Source organism: Cucumis sativus, chromosome 7 (assembly GCF_000004075.3).
Source record: "Cucumis sativus cultivar 9930 chromosome 7, Cucumber_9930_V3, whole genome shotgun sequence".
NCBI lineage: Eukaryota > Viridiplantae > Streptophyta > Magnoliopsida > Cucurbitales > Cucurbitaceae > Cucumis > Cucumis sativus.
The window spans coordinates 10,993,560-11,010,274 of record NC_026661.2 but is presented as its reverse complement, the minus strand read 5'-3'; the positions used below and the strand labels follow the sequence as shown (position 1 = coordinate 11,010,274).

The following is a 16,715-nucleotide window of genomic DNA, read 5'->3' as shown; positions in this document are numbered from 1 at the left end:
AAAATCACCAATAGCATGAGCAAGGGATATTAAACTCGTAGTTGTAATAAGCTAGAGTTTGTAGAATTTAGATTTGTGAAGTCTTTGAATTATGTTAAGGTGTAGATCAAAAAAAAAAAAAGTTGAGTTTATGCAACCAATGACATTAAAGACAAAATTAAGATCTATTCATTCACCACCATCTTCAACCGCAAAAATCTACTCAAATCAAGTTAGAATGTCTGAAGAAAAGAAGAAAGATAATCAAAACAACAATGAAAGAATGTTGGGATAATATATACACAAAAAACAATCCAGTTAAGTAGGCACTTAAGGAGTTGGGTTACCTCATCTACCTGGTCCTAACTATCTTCTCCTTGAACAATTTCCACTCTTATCAATGTGTATATTGGTATTGGCATCTACATTGTTGTGTTGAAACTCGAATTATTTATTAATATTCGCTATCACATTACTTAAATATGAGTACTCTATATCATTCCATTTGTGTTTAATTGTTCTATAGTTAGTCATTCAGATTGACTAAATATGTCAAACAATTGAATAATTTTAATTCACAACTCACAATTTATCATCTTTTAAAACTTTTGTTGCGAAGTCTCAACATTCGTGCGCTCAACTGTGCCTAGAAGACAACCTTTAAGAAATTCTTAAACAAAAAGAAGAAGGATGAATGGAAAACAGAAGTGATATCTTTGAGAAAGAAACAACCTAATTTCAAACATTACAACAAATTAGGCATTTGAAGTTGATCGCGAAACTAATACTTATGTACTATGTCAAAAAGTGTCTAACAAAGAGGTGAATCTTTAATGTCGGTTTTCGAATAGAAGATATGCATTTGACGAGGCATCAAGGCTCAAATCCCCTTTTTGTCTGTTGTTAAGAACTTTTTCATTTCCACATTTTCTCACACCACAACGCCCTATTTTCATCGGTCTCCCACCAACAAGCAATGTCGTTGATCGATGTGCTCCTCCCCGCTAGTGGTCATTGAGCTTTTCTAGGAAAAGATTTGTGATTTCGGCAAGAAAAAGCGCTTTCATATCTGGTCACATTCCCACATGAAACATTTCATTGGAAAGCTTCATTGCTTCTTCCACCTTCAAGGTTTTACAATACCCATTGATTAACATATTGTAACTAATCACATCAGGTTCATATCCCTTACTTGGCATACTAACCAACAACTTCTCACACCACAACACCCTATTTTCTCCAGTCTCACACCCACGAGCGATGTCGTCAATCAATGTGCTCCTCCCCGCTGGTGGTTGTGATTTCAATTCTCCCAAGTATAATTACTCCATTGTCAGCCTCTCTCTCTCTCTCCATTTCTTAACAAACTCGCTACCAATGCTGCTCGTGAAGAACAACTCAAATATTTTTTTTAGCAACAAAGAAGAAAAATGGAAACCAATGTGTTTCATTGCTTCTCAAAACTGATTAGATATTTCCAAGTCATATAGCTTCTAAGTCTATAAATAGCCATTCCGATGCTTTTGGACAAAAAATCTTTGAAGCAAGTCTAGCCATTCTTTATATTTTTCATCTTTGCAAACCATGTCTTCAACTATAGCATAAATGCCATCATCTGGCCACACATCCTTTTCAATCATCCTATGGAGGAGTTGAACCACTTTCTCTAATTTATTACTCTCATAGAAACCACGCATAAGGATACTATAAGTAATTAAGTCGGGAGAACAACCATTTTCTTCCATCTTTTGAAACAAAATATTTGCCTTATCTACTTGTCCCTTCTTACAAAACCCATGGATCATACTGGAATAAGCCATAGCATCCGGTTGAATTCCTTCCTCATATAGTTTTTCAAATAGCTCCCAAGCAGTTTCAAGTTTCCCTGCTTTGCACAGACCATCAATTAGACAACCAAAGGTTTCAATGTCCAATTTCATGTTGTAAGATTCTAGCTCATTAAAAAGTTTCATCGCTTCAAAAATATAACCATTCTTACACAACCCATCTAAGAAAATACAACATATACATAAATCTTTGGGCATAGCATAAGGTTTAATGACACGAAATAGTTCCTTTGCATCATCAACCTTGCCGGCAAGAAAAAGCGCTTTTAACAAGACACCCGATGTTTTCACATCTGGCCACATTCCCACATGAAGCATTTCATTGAAAAGCTTCATTGCTTCTTCCACCTTCAAGGTTTTACAATACCCATTGATTAACATATTGTAACTAATCACATCAGGTTCATATCCCTTACTTGGCATACTAACAAACAACTCCTTGGCACTATTCAAGTCACCAACCAAACAAAACCCCTTAATCAATGAAGTATAAGTAAACAAATTAGGAACAATACCTATCTGAATCATCATCTCTAGCAACTTCTTAGCCTTGATAACCTGTCCTTCCTTGCAAAGCATATCAATCAACACACTAAATGTGACAACATTTGGTTGAACACCTTGATCCACCATCTCATTGAATAAACATATAGCCTCCTCCCAATTTCCAACCTTACAAAGTCCATCTATGATGATACTGTAGGAAATAACATTAGGCCTACAATTAAATACATATGGACTAGTGTCATTGAGCATTTCTTGATGCCACTTAAGTGCGATGTTAATATTCCCTAATGCACATAGGCCCTTGATCAAAGTTCCATAAGTAACCACATTAGGCGTGCAACCTAACTTTTGCATTCTCATAAATAGCTTAGTAGCTTCAATAATCCTATGCTCCACACACAAGCCCTTAATCAAGGTAGTAAATGTCACTACATCAGGAATGTAACCTCTCCTCATAATCCCCGCCATGGCCGCGAGACCTTCGTTAATCCGATTCACATTACAAAGGCAATTAATCAATATATTCAGTGTGAGTAAATCGGGCCAAAGTCCAGCAAGGTGCATTTGTTTATAGAGAGAAAACACTTGAGAGTAATGCTCAATCTTAGCAAGTCCAGCAAGTAAACGATTGAAAGAAAAGATTGAACGCATCATTAGGTCAAAGAATTGGTGTGCTTGAGTTACAGAGATACTACCTGTCTTGCACTTATGTAGGAACATCGGAATCCCGTGTTGAAAGGAAATCCGTTCCGGTGATGCATGTAGGGACTTGGGATTATTTGCAGAGGAAATTTGGGGATTTGATGATAGAACGGCGGGAGAGTGAGTAAATAGAGAGGAAAGGAGCTTAACTTCGGAAGAAATTGCAACAGCAGAAGAAGCGGAAGCAACGGTGTTGGTCTTGAAAGCCATGTTGAATGAGAAATTTGGGGAGTCTAATCGGAATGGTCGAAGGCTGAAGCTGCCGTCCCCAACTACGTGACCCAAAATCTTAGTTAAACCCTATATTTCTTTTCGCCACAGATTTGAAGTTCTCGGTACGTTCTCAAGGACGTTGGCCCAAAATTAACAATCCTCCGCTCTCTAAGCTTACGAGGGTTTGAATCACTCGTGTCTGCTTATTTACATCAAACATTCTAAGATTTAGCCTAATTCAAAATTAGTTGGAGTTTTTTCTTTTTTAAAATATAGCAAACCATTTACCCTACATATAATCATTTTGAAAAGGAAACCGTTCACAAGCTGAAATATCAAACGTGCAAGTAATCTTCTTCTAAATAATTGTGTATTATAATATAAACGATGATTTAAATTCTAAAACGCGACTCTCTACTTCATTTTTAAATGATGAAAAAAAATGCTTCAAATTTAAAATATCGGATAATAAACTCTAAACAATGACAACAAAGTTTCAAACATAAACAATTGTATAATATAATATAAACGATCGTCTGGTATGTATACACAATGTTTAAATTAGATTAAACAATCGTGTAGTGAAATAATACTTTAAACGATAGCGTTGATCATGGTAACAGATCATGTTGATTTTAAGCCGGTTTAAGAGATAGTGGGCATGTCTTTTGCTATCAATTTGGTCTAGGACTCTAAGATGTATTACAAATGTCATCACTATATGTCCTATAGATCAAAAAGTTATAGTAAATGAGTGCAACTATACGTATACGTTAGATATCTACTTATATTTTATTAGTATATTCACTATATTACAAACGTGTATATCTCACGTGGTGTTATAGGTGTTATTATATTTAAAATTGAATGTCGTTGGTCTTATAGATTCTAGGATATATTTACTATATTACAACATACTTTTACTATTATTACAATGATAATTTATATTATTCATGTAGTTTCAGTAATATTATAGTATGTATTGTTGGATATATATGTATGTATGTAATTGTTTGCATGAAGTTTTCGAAAAAAATGTGTTTTGTGGAGTTGAACTTGTGTTGATGTTATGTTTATATTGATTTGATGCGGTGAGATTCGATATCTAGTGTTTGATCCTTTCGCTTCGTGATGTTTCTAAAGCTGTAGTCGAAAGAATATTTGTATCTCCAAGGAACTTAAGTTTCAAGGAGTGATACAGTTTTCAAGAGCTTTGCTGTTAGAAGAATTCTCTCTAAGCTCTCTAAAACCAAAAATTTCTATCCTCACGAACGAAGAGAACTTCTATATTTTTGAAGTTCTTCCGTGGACTTTATGGGCTCGGGCATATATTTGTGTCATATTTAAGCTAAATTAAGCTTTTTCCTTCTTTTAAGAAATTGGATGAAATGCCAAAATTATTTTACTCGGTTGGAAATTTAGCAAAAACTATGCGGAATAAGTTTTTTTAGCAAAATATTGACACGAGGATTTATGACTTTATTGTATTTCATGGTTTACATTACACGTATAGTGTATTTTAAATAGATCGGACATTGGCAAGGTGGTTGGATTTACGAAACAAATTGTATTTTGCAAACTCGTTTATGGTATTTTAATCTTAGATCTATTTGCTAGAGAAAATTGGAGCAAGTCTTTCAAAGATGTCCAATTGTTCTTAATATTTCCAATTAGTTATTATATTATATCCTAACTAAAATTGTATCTTTAATAAATATTTATACATTTATTTTCTAACATTTCCAAAATATAACAAAATACAAAATACAGTCTAGCAAAGTAAAAAATCTAAAATATTTTTATAAATTTCATATTTATCAATCATATTGTGGAAGATTTATCATTCTTCTTATTAACTTAAGAAACAATATCCCAAAGAAAAATATACCACTCAAATTTCTCCAAAAATAACTATTCTTCTAAGAGTCAACTAGAAGAATCTTTAAAGAATTGTATCTTTAAAGAATAGCAATTTTAAATTTGTCATTTTGAAAAATAGCAAAATCGCTTTTCTTTTTCAAAAATGGTAAAATGAAAGAAAAAAAACAATAAATAAGAATTTGTAAAAGCCCAAAATACCCTTATATACATAAAGTGTAAGATACTTTCTTAAAGTTAAAATAGAATAAATATACTTTAATAAATCTTAAATACATATTTTTTCGATCAAAGTCAGAATCCTTCGTCTTCATTTTCTAGACCCATTGCAACGATCTTCATTTTTGTTTTTCGTTTCTCATCTTTCATTTTGAAAATCTTCCTTCGTCTCCATTTTTCTTTTTTCTTTTTTCATCTCATCTTCTTCGAGCAAATTTGGGAGATTTTATCCAAAAACACGATATCTTAGCCTTTTTTATTGGAAAAATAAATTAAGATCTAATACAAAAACTAATTTTAATTTCTAACCTATTAAGGATCGAAATATTCAACTTATTTTGAAATTTAAAAAAAAGTTGAGATTTAATTTCCAAATAAATAAAAAAAAGTTTTTCAAATTCAAAATTCAAAAATAAATTAAAATCTAAACAAAACTAATTTTAATTTAAAGTTATTAAAGGTTACGAAATGATTCATCATATTTTGAAATAAAAAAAATGAGATTTAGCCAATAAAAATTAATGATATGATTATTTTGAAATAAAAAAATAAATAAAGTTGTTAAAATCTTACCACAATGTTGAAATAAAAAAATGAATGAAGTTATTGATATTTTTAAATTTCGAGATACTAAGAAGAGATTATGATAGAGTTCTCTAACGTTGAAATTAATTACATATTCATAATTGTATATCACAAATTAATTATATTTGAAAGACTTTGATAAATTTACAACAATATATCACAAATTAATTACACAAAATATTTTTGATAAAAATACAATATATTGAAATAATTATACTAATTACAGTTTTAAATCAATATTGATAGAAATTTTAATTTAATTAATGTTATTCGGTCAAATGAATATGATTTAAAAATATTTCTAAACACAAGTAGTAATTGTTTTTAATTTTAATTGGTTTACATAATTGTATATATATACAAAGCTATATTTTTATAATAAGTTAATTAGACTTTCATAAACTCTTAATAAGAAACATTAGGAAACAAACAACAAGCGAGTTCTCATTTAAACAAAAGAAACCTAATAAAATTTTAATTCAAAATAATAATTTGGTTATTTTTGTGATTCAACCAATAAATTTTATTTTAATATTAAAACATTATTTTGAAATAAAATAAATGGTTGAAATTCTCCTAAATTCAAAATAGTTGTTGGGTTATTTTGAAATCAATAGTTAAGATTTTTCTATTCAAAAATTAATAATTTGGTTATTTTGATATTTATTTTAAAACAAAATTAATATTGAGATTCTTTCAATTTAAAAATAATTCAAGTCATTAATGTTATTTTGAGATAAGATAGTAAACAAGTTTATATTTTTTAATTTTGAAATTCAATTAATGTTATTTTGACACAAAATCTACGGTTGAGATTCTCAAATTCTGAAAAATAATAATTTTATTATTTTAAAATTCAATAAGATTATTTTGAAATTTAAATTCAATTTTATTATTTTGAAATTTGTAAGATTGAATAAAGTTATCGTTGAATCAATTAGTTGAGTTTCGACATATTAGGAAAAAAGTTATGATATGAGTTGTTATATCTTTTGTCTGTGAAAAATAATTAAATGCCGACAAATGCATAACATAAATTAATTACAATGTAGAAACGAAATAATTACGTTTGAGAATGATGATATTTTGGTATTTTATAAAATACCATGTACGTGCAAAAAAATATTATTTGTTAAAATTCAAAAAAAAAAAATCATTTCTCTTAAAAACGTTATTATATCTCTAAGGACTAAAAGTGGAGTGACTATAATAACTCATTCCATCCGACTCCAACCCTCGAACCCAATCAAGCCCTTAAAGTTGGGAGCAAGTCGTTTTTATGGAGATTTGTTATTATTTTCTCTTTTCTAAACTTTTAGTTCTGTAATGTATATAATCATTTGGTTGAATTTGGTTCCAATTGACTATGTTTCCTTATAGTTTGATATGCATTCGTGGAAGTCTAAATATTTTTTTTAATTTTATTGTTTACTTTTATTCATTATTTTCAAAAACCAAATCAAAATTTTAAAACTAAAATAAGTTAGTTTTCTAAAACTTGTTTTGCTTTTAGAATTAGATTAAAAGGGTAAGTATTTGTTCAAAAATTGTGATAACCTCGAAAATGGAAAACAAACAAGAAAAAATTTAAATTAAATCGTTTTTGTATAATGTATGCATCATGAATATTTGACAAACAAATGAAACAAATATATCTTCACCAAATAGTTTCCATTCTTTTATTATAACGATAGATCATGTCAAATATTGTTAAGTTAAGCCTTTACCAAAATAATTCAATCAACTGAATAGATTTTCTTAAGTTTTTGGCCCTAAATGTGTGTATGGATGTATGTATGTAAGTGCACCAAATGATGAAACATAACCAAAAAAATCTTATCCACAAACAATTGGATCTCATTTCATTTGAAAAAGAAAAAAAGAAGAGAAAAACAAAGACCCTCCATAGGGAAAAAAGGAAAATACTCCAAAACTATAAAACAGAGAAATCAAAACCAACCATTTTCTAAAAGATAGACACCAAAAGAACTCTCCCATGGCGGCAGCAGCAGCAGCTTCATCTTACATAATGTTTTCTATGGTGGGTTGGAAAAATGGCATACAAAACACAAAACACACACTCAGATTTCCCATCTCAGCTCAGATCAATGAAGCTGCAGAGCAACTAAAAGCTGGAGACCAGGAAGAAGATCAAGAACAGGCAAAGCCGAAACCGTCGCCGCTGCGGCCCGTGGAAGTACAACAGAATGTGAAGAGCAAAAACATGGGGAGAGAGTATGGAGGACAATGGCTTAGCAGTGTAACAAGACATGTAAGAATATATGCAGCTTACATTGACCCAATTACTTGTGAGTTTGATCAAACTCAAATGGATAAACTCACTCTCCTTTTGGATCCAAGTAATGAGTTCCTTTGGAATCCTGAAACTTGCAATAAAGTCTATGCTTACTTCCAAGAGCTTGTGGATCATTATGAGGTACTTTTCTTTCTCTCTCTTTCTTTAGTATTTTAGGATCCTTTGTTATATCATGGGTTAGCTCTGCCAAAACTTCAAATCGACCTATTTGTTAATAAAATAGGACTAGCTAATACTATACTAATTGAGCTAAAGAATGTATAAATACATTGATGTACTTTTATTGATTAAAGGTATGTATGGTTCAATTGACAAAACAACAATCGAAGCCCACAACATTTGACAGGGAAATTTTGTAAAATATATTTATATTCTAAACCAGGGTTTATTTGGTTAACTATTTGAGTCAAATTCTAAAAATAAAAATAAAAGAATTTGTGTAGTTTTTAAAACTTGCTTTCATTTTTTAAAACATCAAGTAGAAAATAGAAAACAATAAGAAATTGAAAAAGTAAATATTAACTAAACAAGATGTTAGTGAATTTGAAGGCAATAGATTATTTTATCGTCGTCCAAAAAGTTCGGTTCCAAGTCATCACCCTACTTGTTTTAGGTCTTAATTTTCATCCAAAATTTATAGTGTAATGATAGAAGGGCAATATTACTGACACACGTACGCATATTTTGTAATATAGATTTGTGAAGTTAGTGTGACAATTAAGTTATATTGATGGGGTGTGTGTTTATTTGTGGAAAACCAGGGAGCTCCATTGACAGAATATACACTTAGGCTAATAGGTTCAGACATAGAACACTACATAAGAAAGATGCTTTATGATGGAGAAATCAAGTACAATATGAATGCAAGGGTTCTCAACTTCAGCATGGGAAAGCCAAGAATTATGTTCAATGCCAACGATCTACCGCAGGATGATCTACAATCAAAATAAATATTTTACAAATGTAATTAAATGTTGTCTTCCAAATAGAATCATAAATATTATTCACCTTCATCTCATTTTGATATTGCATCAATGCATAAACTCTACAAATTGTAGTTTTATACACCTTCAAAAGCTACTATATCATTGGGGAGAAACTACAATAAAGAAAAGAAAGACATGCCACTGTCCAGAGAAGGACCAAATTGAAATCTTCCAAATTGTAGTTTTATACCTTCAAAAGCTACTATATATCATAGACAACCTTTTGTTGACATCTTGAAACACTCAAAAGACCAAATTGAAACTATGAGCTAGTTCGGAGAAGAGTAATTGAATATATATTCAGAATGCGAAGCTGTTTAGTGTGAAGTTTGTGTTTATTAGAGAGCAGAGTTGTTTAATTTGGAGTTAATATTAAGATAATGTTTAGAGTGTAGACTTGTTTAAGCTGAAGTCAGAGTGATAGTTTGCCCTCTCTTAATTCCCTGTCTCATAATCTGAAATCTTGGTCTTTTAAAATCTTCCAAATGAATAAAAAAAAAAAGACGCAATGCTACACTAAGCAGAATGAATGTGTTTCTTCTACACTTCAATGTCATGGGCTCAACAAGAGTTACAATGTAATGGATAGCACCTACTAATTTAATTCCTAATATATTTACAAAAACATGAAACCCACGACCAACCAAAATACATTCATGATGTACCATTTTATCTGGATTCATTCTTCTGCATATAAAGTGAAACAAGAGCCAAATTGTGCTAAACTTCCAAGCTATGACTGCGGCAACACACTCAAGCATGATGGATCCATCCAAGGCTGAAACGCATCCTCATGTGATAAATTCTGGAAAATAAAGAAAGAAATAATCACAAAATATCCTCTCAGATTGCAACACTTCTTACAAAATGAGTATAGTTTTACAGAATAGTACTAGGGGGAAAAGAAAAACCTAAGAATTTAAATTCATTATAGATACTTTCAACAATGTAGCTGTTTAATAGCTTCATTGACAAAGCTATGCTGCTGGAAATTCCCCTTGGAAATGGTAAGTTCACTTGGTCTCGAGAAGGGGCTTCAGTTGCAATATCAGTTCTGGACAGATTTTTTACTAATAGAGCTTGTGATGATGAATTCGAAACACAAGAGCTTCTAGGCAAGCTCGTTTATTCTCAGACCACTTACCCATTCTGCTTGAGGCCGGATCATTTACTTGGGGGCCCTCCCTCTTCGGATCATGCAACTACGAGTGTAATTTGGCAGTTGAAGGAGCATGGACTAACAGTGGTTCTGAAGGCTGGACAGATTTTGTACTTAGTGACAAGTTGAGAAGGGCGGCCTAGCTGGAGTTCAGAAAAAACAGACAAGAGAAGAAGAACTGACTCGGGAAATTGAAATGCGGGATGCTATGGCAGACTCATTTCTTCTTTCTGAATTTGAACTAGAATCCAGATCTTCATTGAAGGCGGAATTGATGTCCTTACACAAAATTGAGGAGATGAATCTAATTCAGAAAAGAAAGTTGAATTGGATCCGCTTAGGGGATGAAAACACCAGCTTCTTCCACAGATTTCTCACAGTTAAAAAAGGAAAAACCCGATTGCTGAGATAATGATCTTGGGGAGCCTACCAATTCCTTCAGAGAAATTGAAAGCCTGATTCTGGAGTTTTATGCTACGCTTTTCTCCGAAAGCCCTGGCCCAAGATGTATCCCCTCAAACCTCGTCCCGACAGCTTTCCGGCTGAATTCTTAATTAGGCATTGGAATTTAGTCAAATTAAATTAAACTTCATCTCGGTTTTTGAGGGTTTTTATAGGAATGGAAATTGAATGTTTGCTTGTAGGAGAATTCATCTGGTTGATCCGGGTCTAGGGTCTAGGGTCTAGGGAGGGTTTAGGGTAAAAGAAATGCAGTAGCCATCAAATCCAGGTCAATCAGTCTTACAACCTTAACCTACAAGGTAATCGCCAAAGTGCTACTGCTAGCTGAAAGACTTAAAAAGGTAATGCCAAGTATCCTTACCCCACGCTAAGTGCATTCATAGAAGGAAGGCAAATACTCAAGCCAATCCTTGTAGCTAATGAAATTGTTGAGAAGTACCGGGCAAAGAAAAAGAAAGGTTGGCTTCTCAAGATTGATCTGGAAAAAGCATTTGATAGGATTGACTGGATTTCCTCGAAAAAATCATGAGAAGCAAAAAGTTCGACCACAAGTGGATTGAGAGGATCCAGGGTTGTGTCAAGAGCCCGAGATATTCAGTTTCTATCAATGACAGGCCAAGAGGAAGAGTGTTGGCCATCAGGGGAATTAGACAAGGCAACCCTCTTTCACCTTTCCTTTTTCTACTTGTAGGTGAAGTCCTTGGTACACTAATTGAAAATCTACACCAGAATGGCTTTTATGAAGGTTTTGTAGTGGGAATGGATAAGATTCACGTTCCTATCCTCCAATTTAAGGATGATACCCTTCTATTTTGCAAATATGACAACATGTTAGAAAATTTGAAACAGACAATAAAGCTTTTTGAATGGTGCTCCGGCCAAAAAGTGAACTGGGACGAGTTGACATTATGTGGGATCAATGTGTAAGAAATGGATTTGTTGTCCACCGCATCCTCTTTGGGGTACAAGGTAGATCACCTCCCTTTGATCTACCTCAGATTGCCGTTAGGGGGGTACACCAAACTTTCCTCTTTTTGGCAACCAGTGCTTGATAAAGTCCAAATAAAGTTAGATAAATGGAAGAGGTTTAACCTTTCGAGAGGGGGTCGAGCTACCCTCTATAAATCTGCCCTTTTAAATATTCCCACTTACTACACGTCTACATTTCTATTGCCAGAAGGAGTCTCTTCAAAATTGGAAAGAATTCTGAGGAATTTCTTTTGGGAGGGTCATAAGGGCAGTAAATTAAGCCACCTTGTCAATTGGAAAATGGTCAATAAATCTTCTTTGGATGGAGGCCTCGGTCCCCTAAAATAAAAAACTTGGCTCTCTAGCCAAATGGGGGTGAAAGGTTTATCAGGAGCATCCACGACAAAGGCTCTTTTAATTAGCACATTGTCGGAAAAGAAGGCATTTGCTCGAGATGCCCTTGGATGAGTATAGCCAGAACCTGGTTGAAAATAGAAGCTTTGGCCACCTTTAGATTGAGAAATGGAGAAGGATAGCTTTTTGGTTAGATCCATGGAAGGGTGTGTCAACTCTTCATTTTAACATTTCCACGGTTGTTCCGAATAACATTATTTCACAATGGTTCGGTTACTGATCACTGGGGCTCTGCATTATCAAGTATCATTGTTTGGATAACATTGATAGAGCAATTGAATGTCTTCTCAGTTTTACAACGTAAGCTACCTAATAGTTGCCTCTCTCCCTCCATTTGCCCACTGTCTACACCATGCAGAAGATTCCCAACACTTGTTCTTCCTCTGTAAGTTTTTGGCCAACTTTTGGAAAAGGCTGTTTAAAATCTTTAATTTGTCATGGGCGCTTGGAGCATCTTTTTGTGATAATGTGATGCTTTAACAAAGCGGTCTCCAGCTAAATAAAGAAGCTCCTTTACTATGGGTAAACCCGGTGAATGCTTTATTGGCAGAAATTTGGTTTGAAAGGAATCAAAAGGTGTTCCATGACAAATCAGGTGATTGGACGAACCGCTTTGATATAGCTCATTGTAATGCCTCCTCCTGGTGTTCGAACTCAAAGATTTTCAGCAGCTACAGCATTCAACATCTTAACTTAATTGGAACGCTTTCATTTCTCCAGCTTGATTCTGCCCCAATGAGTTTTGCACTTATGATTTTACTGTCTTGTGTAATTTAGCTTACCTCCTTTGTTTAGTTTTTATTTTGCCTCTTGTTCTAGTTATCTAGTAAGCTCTTGTATAACTCTCTTGTACACTGAGCTTGAGCTTGTGCCTCTTCCTGATCTCTAATAAAACTACTTGTTTCAGTTTGAAAAAAAAAAACAAAGAACTGGCTGGTGAGAAAACTTCATTTCACTTTCGTGTCATCCCTACTCATTGCTAAAAATGACTATTTTTTCAAGTTCAACAATAATATTTCCGACCTTTTAAGAGAGGAAATGCTGCTTAACCATTGAGACATTCTTTAAAAATGTCTACTGAAATAAAAATTTGTGCTAAATTAATATAAAAACTACCTGCAACCAATAGAAGAAGCCACGCAGTAGAGTCAAAGTTCTAAGGCGATCATATTGAACTGCTTGGATTTTCGTAGCAAGCTCTGCAGTAAGAAAACATAGGAGATACTATTAGTATATAGAACCTCACACCGGTAATAACAAACATCATGCAAATAAATTAATGAACCGAAAAAAAGCAAGAGTAAATCAGATATCTATTTGACAAACAATAGGACATGTCAAAAAGGTTACTTTAACACTTTCTAAGATAAAACATTCATCACATCAAGCTAGAAGGTAGTTCCGTGGGCCAACATCTAGTACTATGTTAGTATGAAAAAAATTTCATGTCGTCACATCAAAACATTTCAAAATGGTGTGACATAGTAGATGGATCGAGTAGATACCATGTTAGTAGTAGAAAATCACTCATGGTTTCTTCTAACATTTATTAGTTCTTTGAAAGTCAGAATACTGAAGAACTATTTTATCTTTAATAACGAGAAAATATTGCAGCAAACTATGAAAGTAAAATCTGATAAAAGTATCAGATCAGGGTAAGAAGATCCTCTCTAAGGATGAAAGTCTACAGGAAATATGTTCCTCAGGTACCTTTGAACACACTGAAGAAGAATGGTAATTGATAACAAAAAAATCCAGTCAATATAATTTCAAAAGAAAATTACAATTGGATTAAGAAAACTCACCACTATGGATATGAAGATATGATTTGCCGTAAGAATCCAGTTGATATGCTTTTAGCACTCGACTACGTAACTCTCTATGACGCACTTGTGGCCGACGACGACTTACTTCATCAAGATAATAGTCATACTGACGTTCGTCGTATGGACTTTTAAGAACTTTCATGAGCCTTTCCCTGAAATTGGAACCAGTACGTCTACCAAGACTAAGACACTTCCCACTATCTACGTCCACCTGGAAAGAGAGAAATCTATCAATGTAAGACATAGAATAACTAATATAGGCAAAGAACAGACAGAAACAGATATCATTCCTCATTAGAATACAGAGAGATCATAGCACCGGAATTAGATATACTCACAGTAAAACAAGAATATTTTCTCCCAAAGGAACGACGGTTTTGCTTACATGGATCAGTCTCAAACATCAGCACTTCTGAATCAGAGATACTTTCACCGTCCTCATAGACAATTGACCTACCGTCCACTGGCGTATATGTCAATGTATGATCATCATCATAAAAGGAATCATTCAAAAATGTCTTGTAGTCTTCATCTATCAAATTCGAGTCAGAATTGGATTGGAAAAGATGCTTAGCAGAACGAGGAAGTGCACCGGGGATTGTGCTTGAATTTCCATCAATAGATTTTGCACAATCCACATTGAACTCTTTTTCAAATGAAAAAACCGGGCTTTTTTTAGGTTGGCTCTCTATCTTCATTCTCTTTGAATCACTCCTTAAGATCCTGGTAGTTCCAGGTCTTTTTCTATTAAGACTTGATTGTTCTTGTTCCTGTTCCTCGTACTTCACAGCATACACTTTCATCCCATTAACCGATGGAATTTCAAGCTTATAAGCTTTCCCATCTCCGATCAAATGGTGAAAAAACATCCTATAAACAGGATCAACTTTTTTATCCGACCAGTTAAAGTGTGAAGTCGAATTATCACCATCCTCAAGATAAGCATCAACGTTCTCATCATTACTGTCCACACCGTACGTCAAATCATTTAAGAAATTCAGATAGTCCTTGTCACATTCTTCCACCCCAGACACCCCCTCCACAATTCCGTGACAAAAACTTTGACACAATGACCTATCCAACCGATGATCGGGAAAATGCATTCCAGTACTCCCGTCAACCATTGAATCAAAAAGCAGAAAAATCGCGTAAGAAAACTTCGAACTTCAGTAGTTCTTCGATGAAAGGTGTGGGTACCCCGTGGGATGTTCCCTTAGAAGCGATTCATTCCACCGGCATTGTTATGAGGAATATGAATGTTCAAAGCTTTGCCCTAAATGCCTTAGTCTTCTTCTTTCTTTCTGCTACCGCCAGTCTGCCCTCTTTGGAATTTCCTTTCTGCAGTTTTCTTTTTCTCCCAAGGGGGCCGCTTCGGTGCAGATTACGTGGTTATTATCATTTGTGTGTTTATTTCGGAAGGTATTATTAATTTCTTTTATTTATTTTTTAAAAGAATAAATAAATAAATAAATATCTTGTTTATCAATTTAAATATCAATATACTTCTAGTCCTAAAATAAAAATTAATAAAAAAAAATGTTTTTAGTTCTAACTTTACAAATTTCAAAATTTTAAAATAATTAGTTCCAATATATAGTGTGATTAATTTCAAAGCATATTTCTTTTTTAAAATTAAAATATATGTGTTTTTTATGAAATTAGATGATCGTATTTAGTAGTTCTTTAAGTTAAGTATAAAACATTTTTGGTATATAGAAATTAAATAAAATTTACATATAAACACTTATAAAAAAGTCTAACCAAACATGTAAGTGTTTAAATTTAAACTCATTTTCAAGAAAGTGTTAAAAGAAAATGTATTTTTGAAAAATATTTTGTTTCTAATTCAATCCAAACAGATTCTTAATCTTCATGCTTTCTCAAACTTTACATTTCAATAATGGATTACTCACAAAACCAGCGGTCCATGACGTTGTTCACGAAACATCCATAGCAACAAAATAGTATCCGACCTCAATCGGTTCATGTTTAATGATGTAAATATTATAATGTAAGAAATTATATAAAAATATCTATTAACGTCTCCTTTTTTTAATTCTATTCTTTATTGATATTTTTATTTCGAATAAAATTAAAAAATATATGCGAATAAAAGTGGCATTTGGAAGTTTTTGAGTTTATTGTAAGGTTAATTGACTAATCTCACGTAACAATTAGTTAATTTCAAATAAATATTTTATTAGGTTTACGAGCATATTAGCTACTTTTTAAAATCAGAAAACTATTTCAAATTAGTTTATAAACTAACTTTGTGACTAAACCTAAAACGCCTTTACTTAAACTTTTTGTGAAACCCAACATACACACATCATTCAAAAGAATAAAATTCAATACATATCCATACACAATAAAATAATTGATGACAAATAATATAAACCTTTTATAGACAGTTGAAGAAATTTTGAAGATATATGGTATAAAATAGAAATAATTATTAATAAAACCAAAGAGAATAAAAAAGAATTATTATAAATGGTAGAACTATCACAAAATTTCATGAAAATATCTGAAATTTTACAATGTTAGGTTCATATTTGAAAACATCAATAAAAAAGAAAGAGAGAATAAACAGAATGGAGTAAAAATAAAGTTTGGATGAAGACAATAGTTACCCTAGGTAAGTGTTATGGA

General features: G+C 32.6%; 3 protein-coding genes across 4 annotated transcripts; 1 reads left to right on the top strand and 2 right to left on the bottom strand.

The window, feature by feature from the left end:
* Positions 1 to 1,177: 1,177 nt before the first annotated feature.
* On the bottom strand, positions 1,178 to 3,435 carry LOC101207091 (pentatricopeptide repeat-containing protein At3g22470, mitochondrial). Of its 2 annotated transcripts, none has more exons than XM_011660698.2 (2): positions 2,342 to 3,435; positions 1,178 to 1,864 (listed from the first exon to the last, which is right to left on the bottom strand). In XM_011660698.2, the coding sequence occupies exons 1-2, from the start codon at positions 3,243 to 3,245 to the stop codon at positions 1,479 to 1,481; spliced, it is 1,290 nt and encodes a 429-aa protein (XP_011659000.1). In that variant the 5' UTR covers positions 3,246 to 3,435; the 3' UTR covers positions 1,178 to 1,478. The 2 variants fall into 2 exon arrangements, with proteins under 2 accessions (XP_011659000.1, XP_031745146.1); XM_031889286.1 differs by having other exon boundaries at positions 1,178 to 2,812; positions 3,029 to 3,435.
* Positions 3,436 to 7,830: 4,395 nt separating this feature from the next.
* On the top strand, positions 7,831 to 9,409 carry LOC101206757 (NAD(P)H-quinone oxidoreductase subunit M, chloroplastic). Its single transcript, XM_004139755.3, has 2 exons — positions 7,831 to 8,367; positions 9,009 to 9,409. Exons 1-2 carry the CDS (start codon positions 7,927 to 7,929, stop codon positions 9,195 to 9,197), a joined length of 630 nt encoding a protein of 209 aa, XP_004139803.1. The 5' UTR covers positions 7,831 to 7,926; the 3' UTR covers positions 9,198 to 9,409.
* A 224-nt stretch (positions 9,410 to 9,633) lies between these two features.
* On the bottom strand, positions 9,634 to 15,497 carry LOC101206512. Its single transcript, XM_004139754.3, has 4 exons — positions 14,402 to 15,497; positions 14,043 to 14,274; positions 13,354 to 13,436; positions 9,634 to 10,038 (listed from the first exon to the last, which is right to left on the bottom strand). The coding sequence occupies exons 1-4, from the start codon at positions 15,185 to 15,187 to the stop codon at positions 9,967 to 9,969; spliced, it is 1,173 nt and encodes a 390-aa protein (XP_004139802.2). The 5' UTR covers positions 15,188 to 15,497; the 3' UTR covers positions 9,634 to 9,966.
* Positions 15,498 to 16,715: the final 1,218 nt, after the last annotated feature.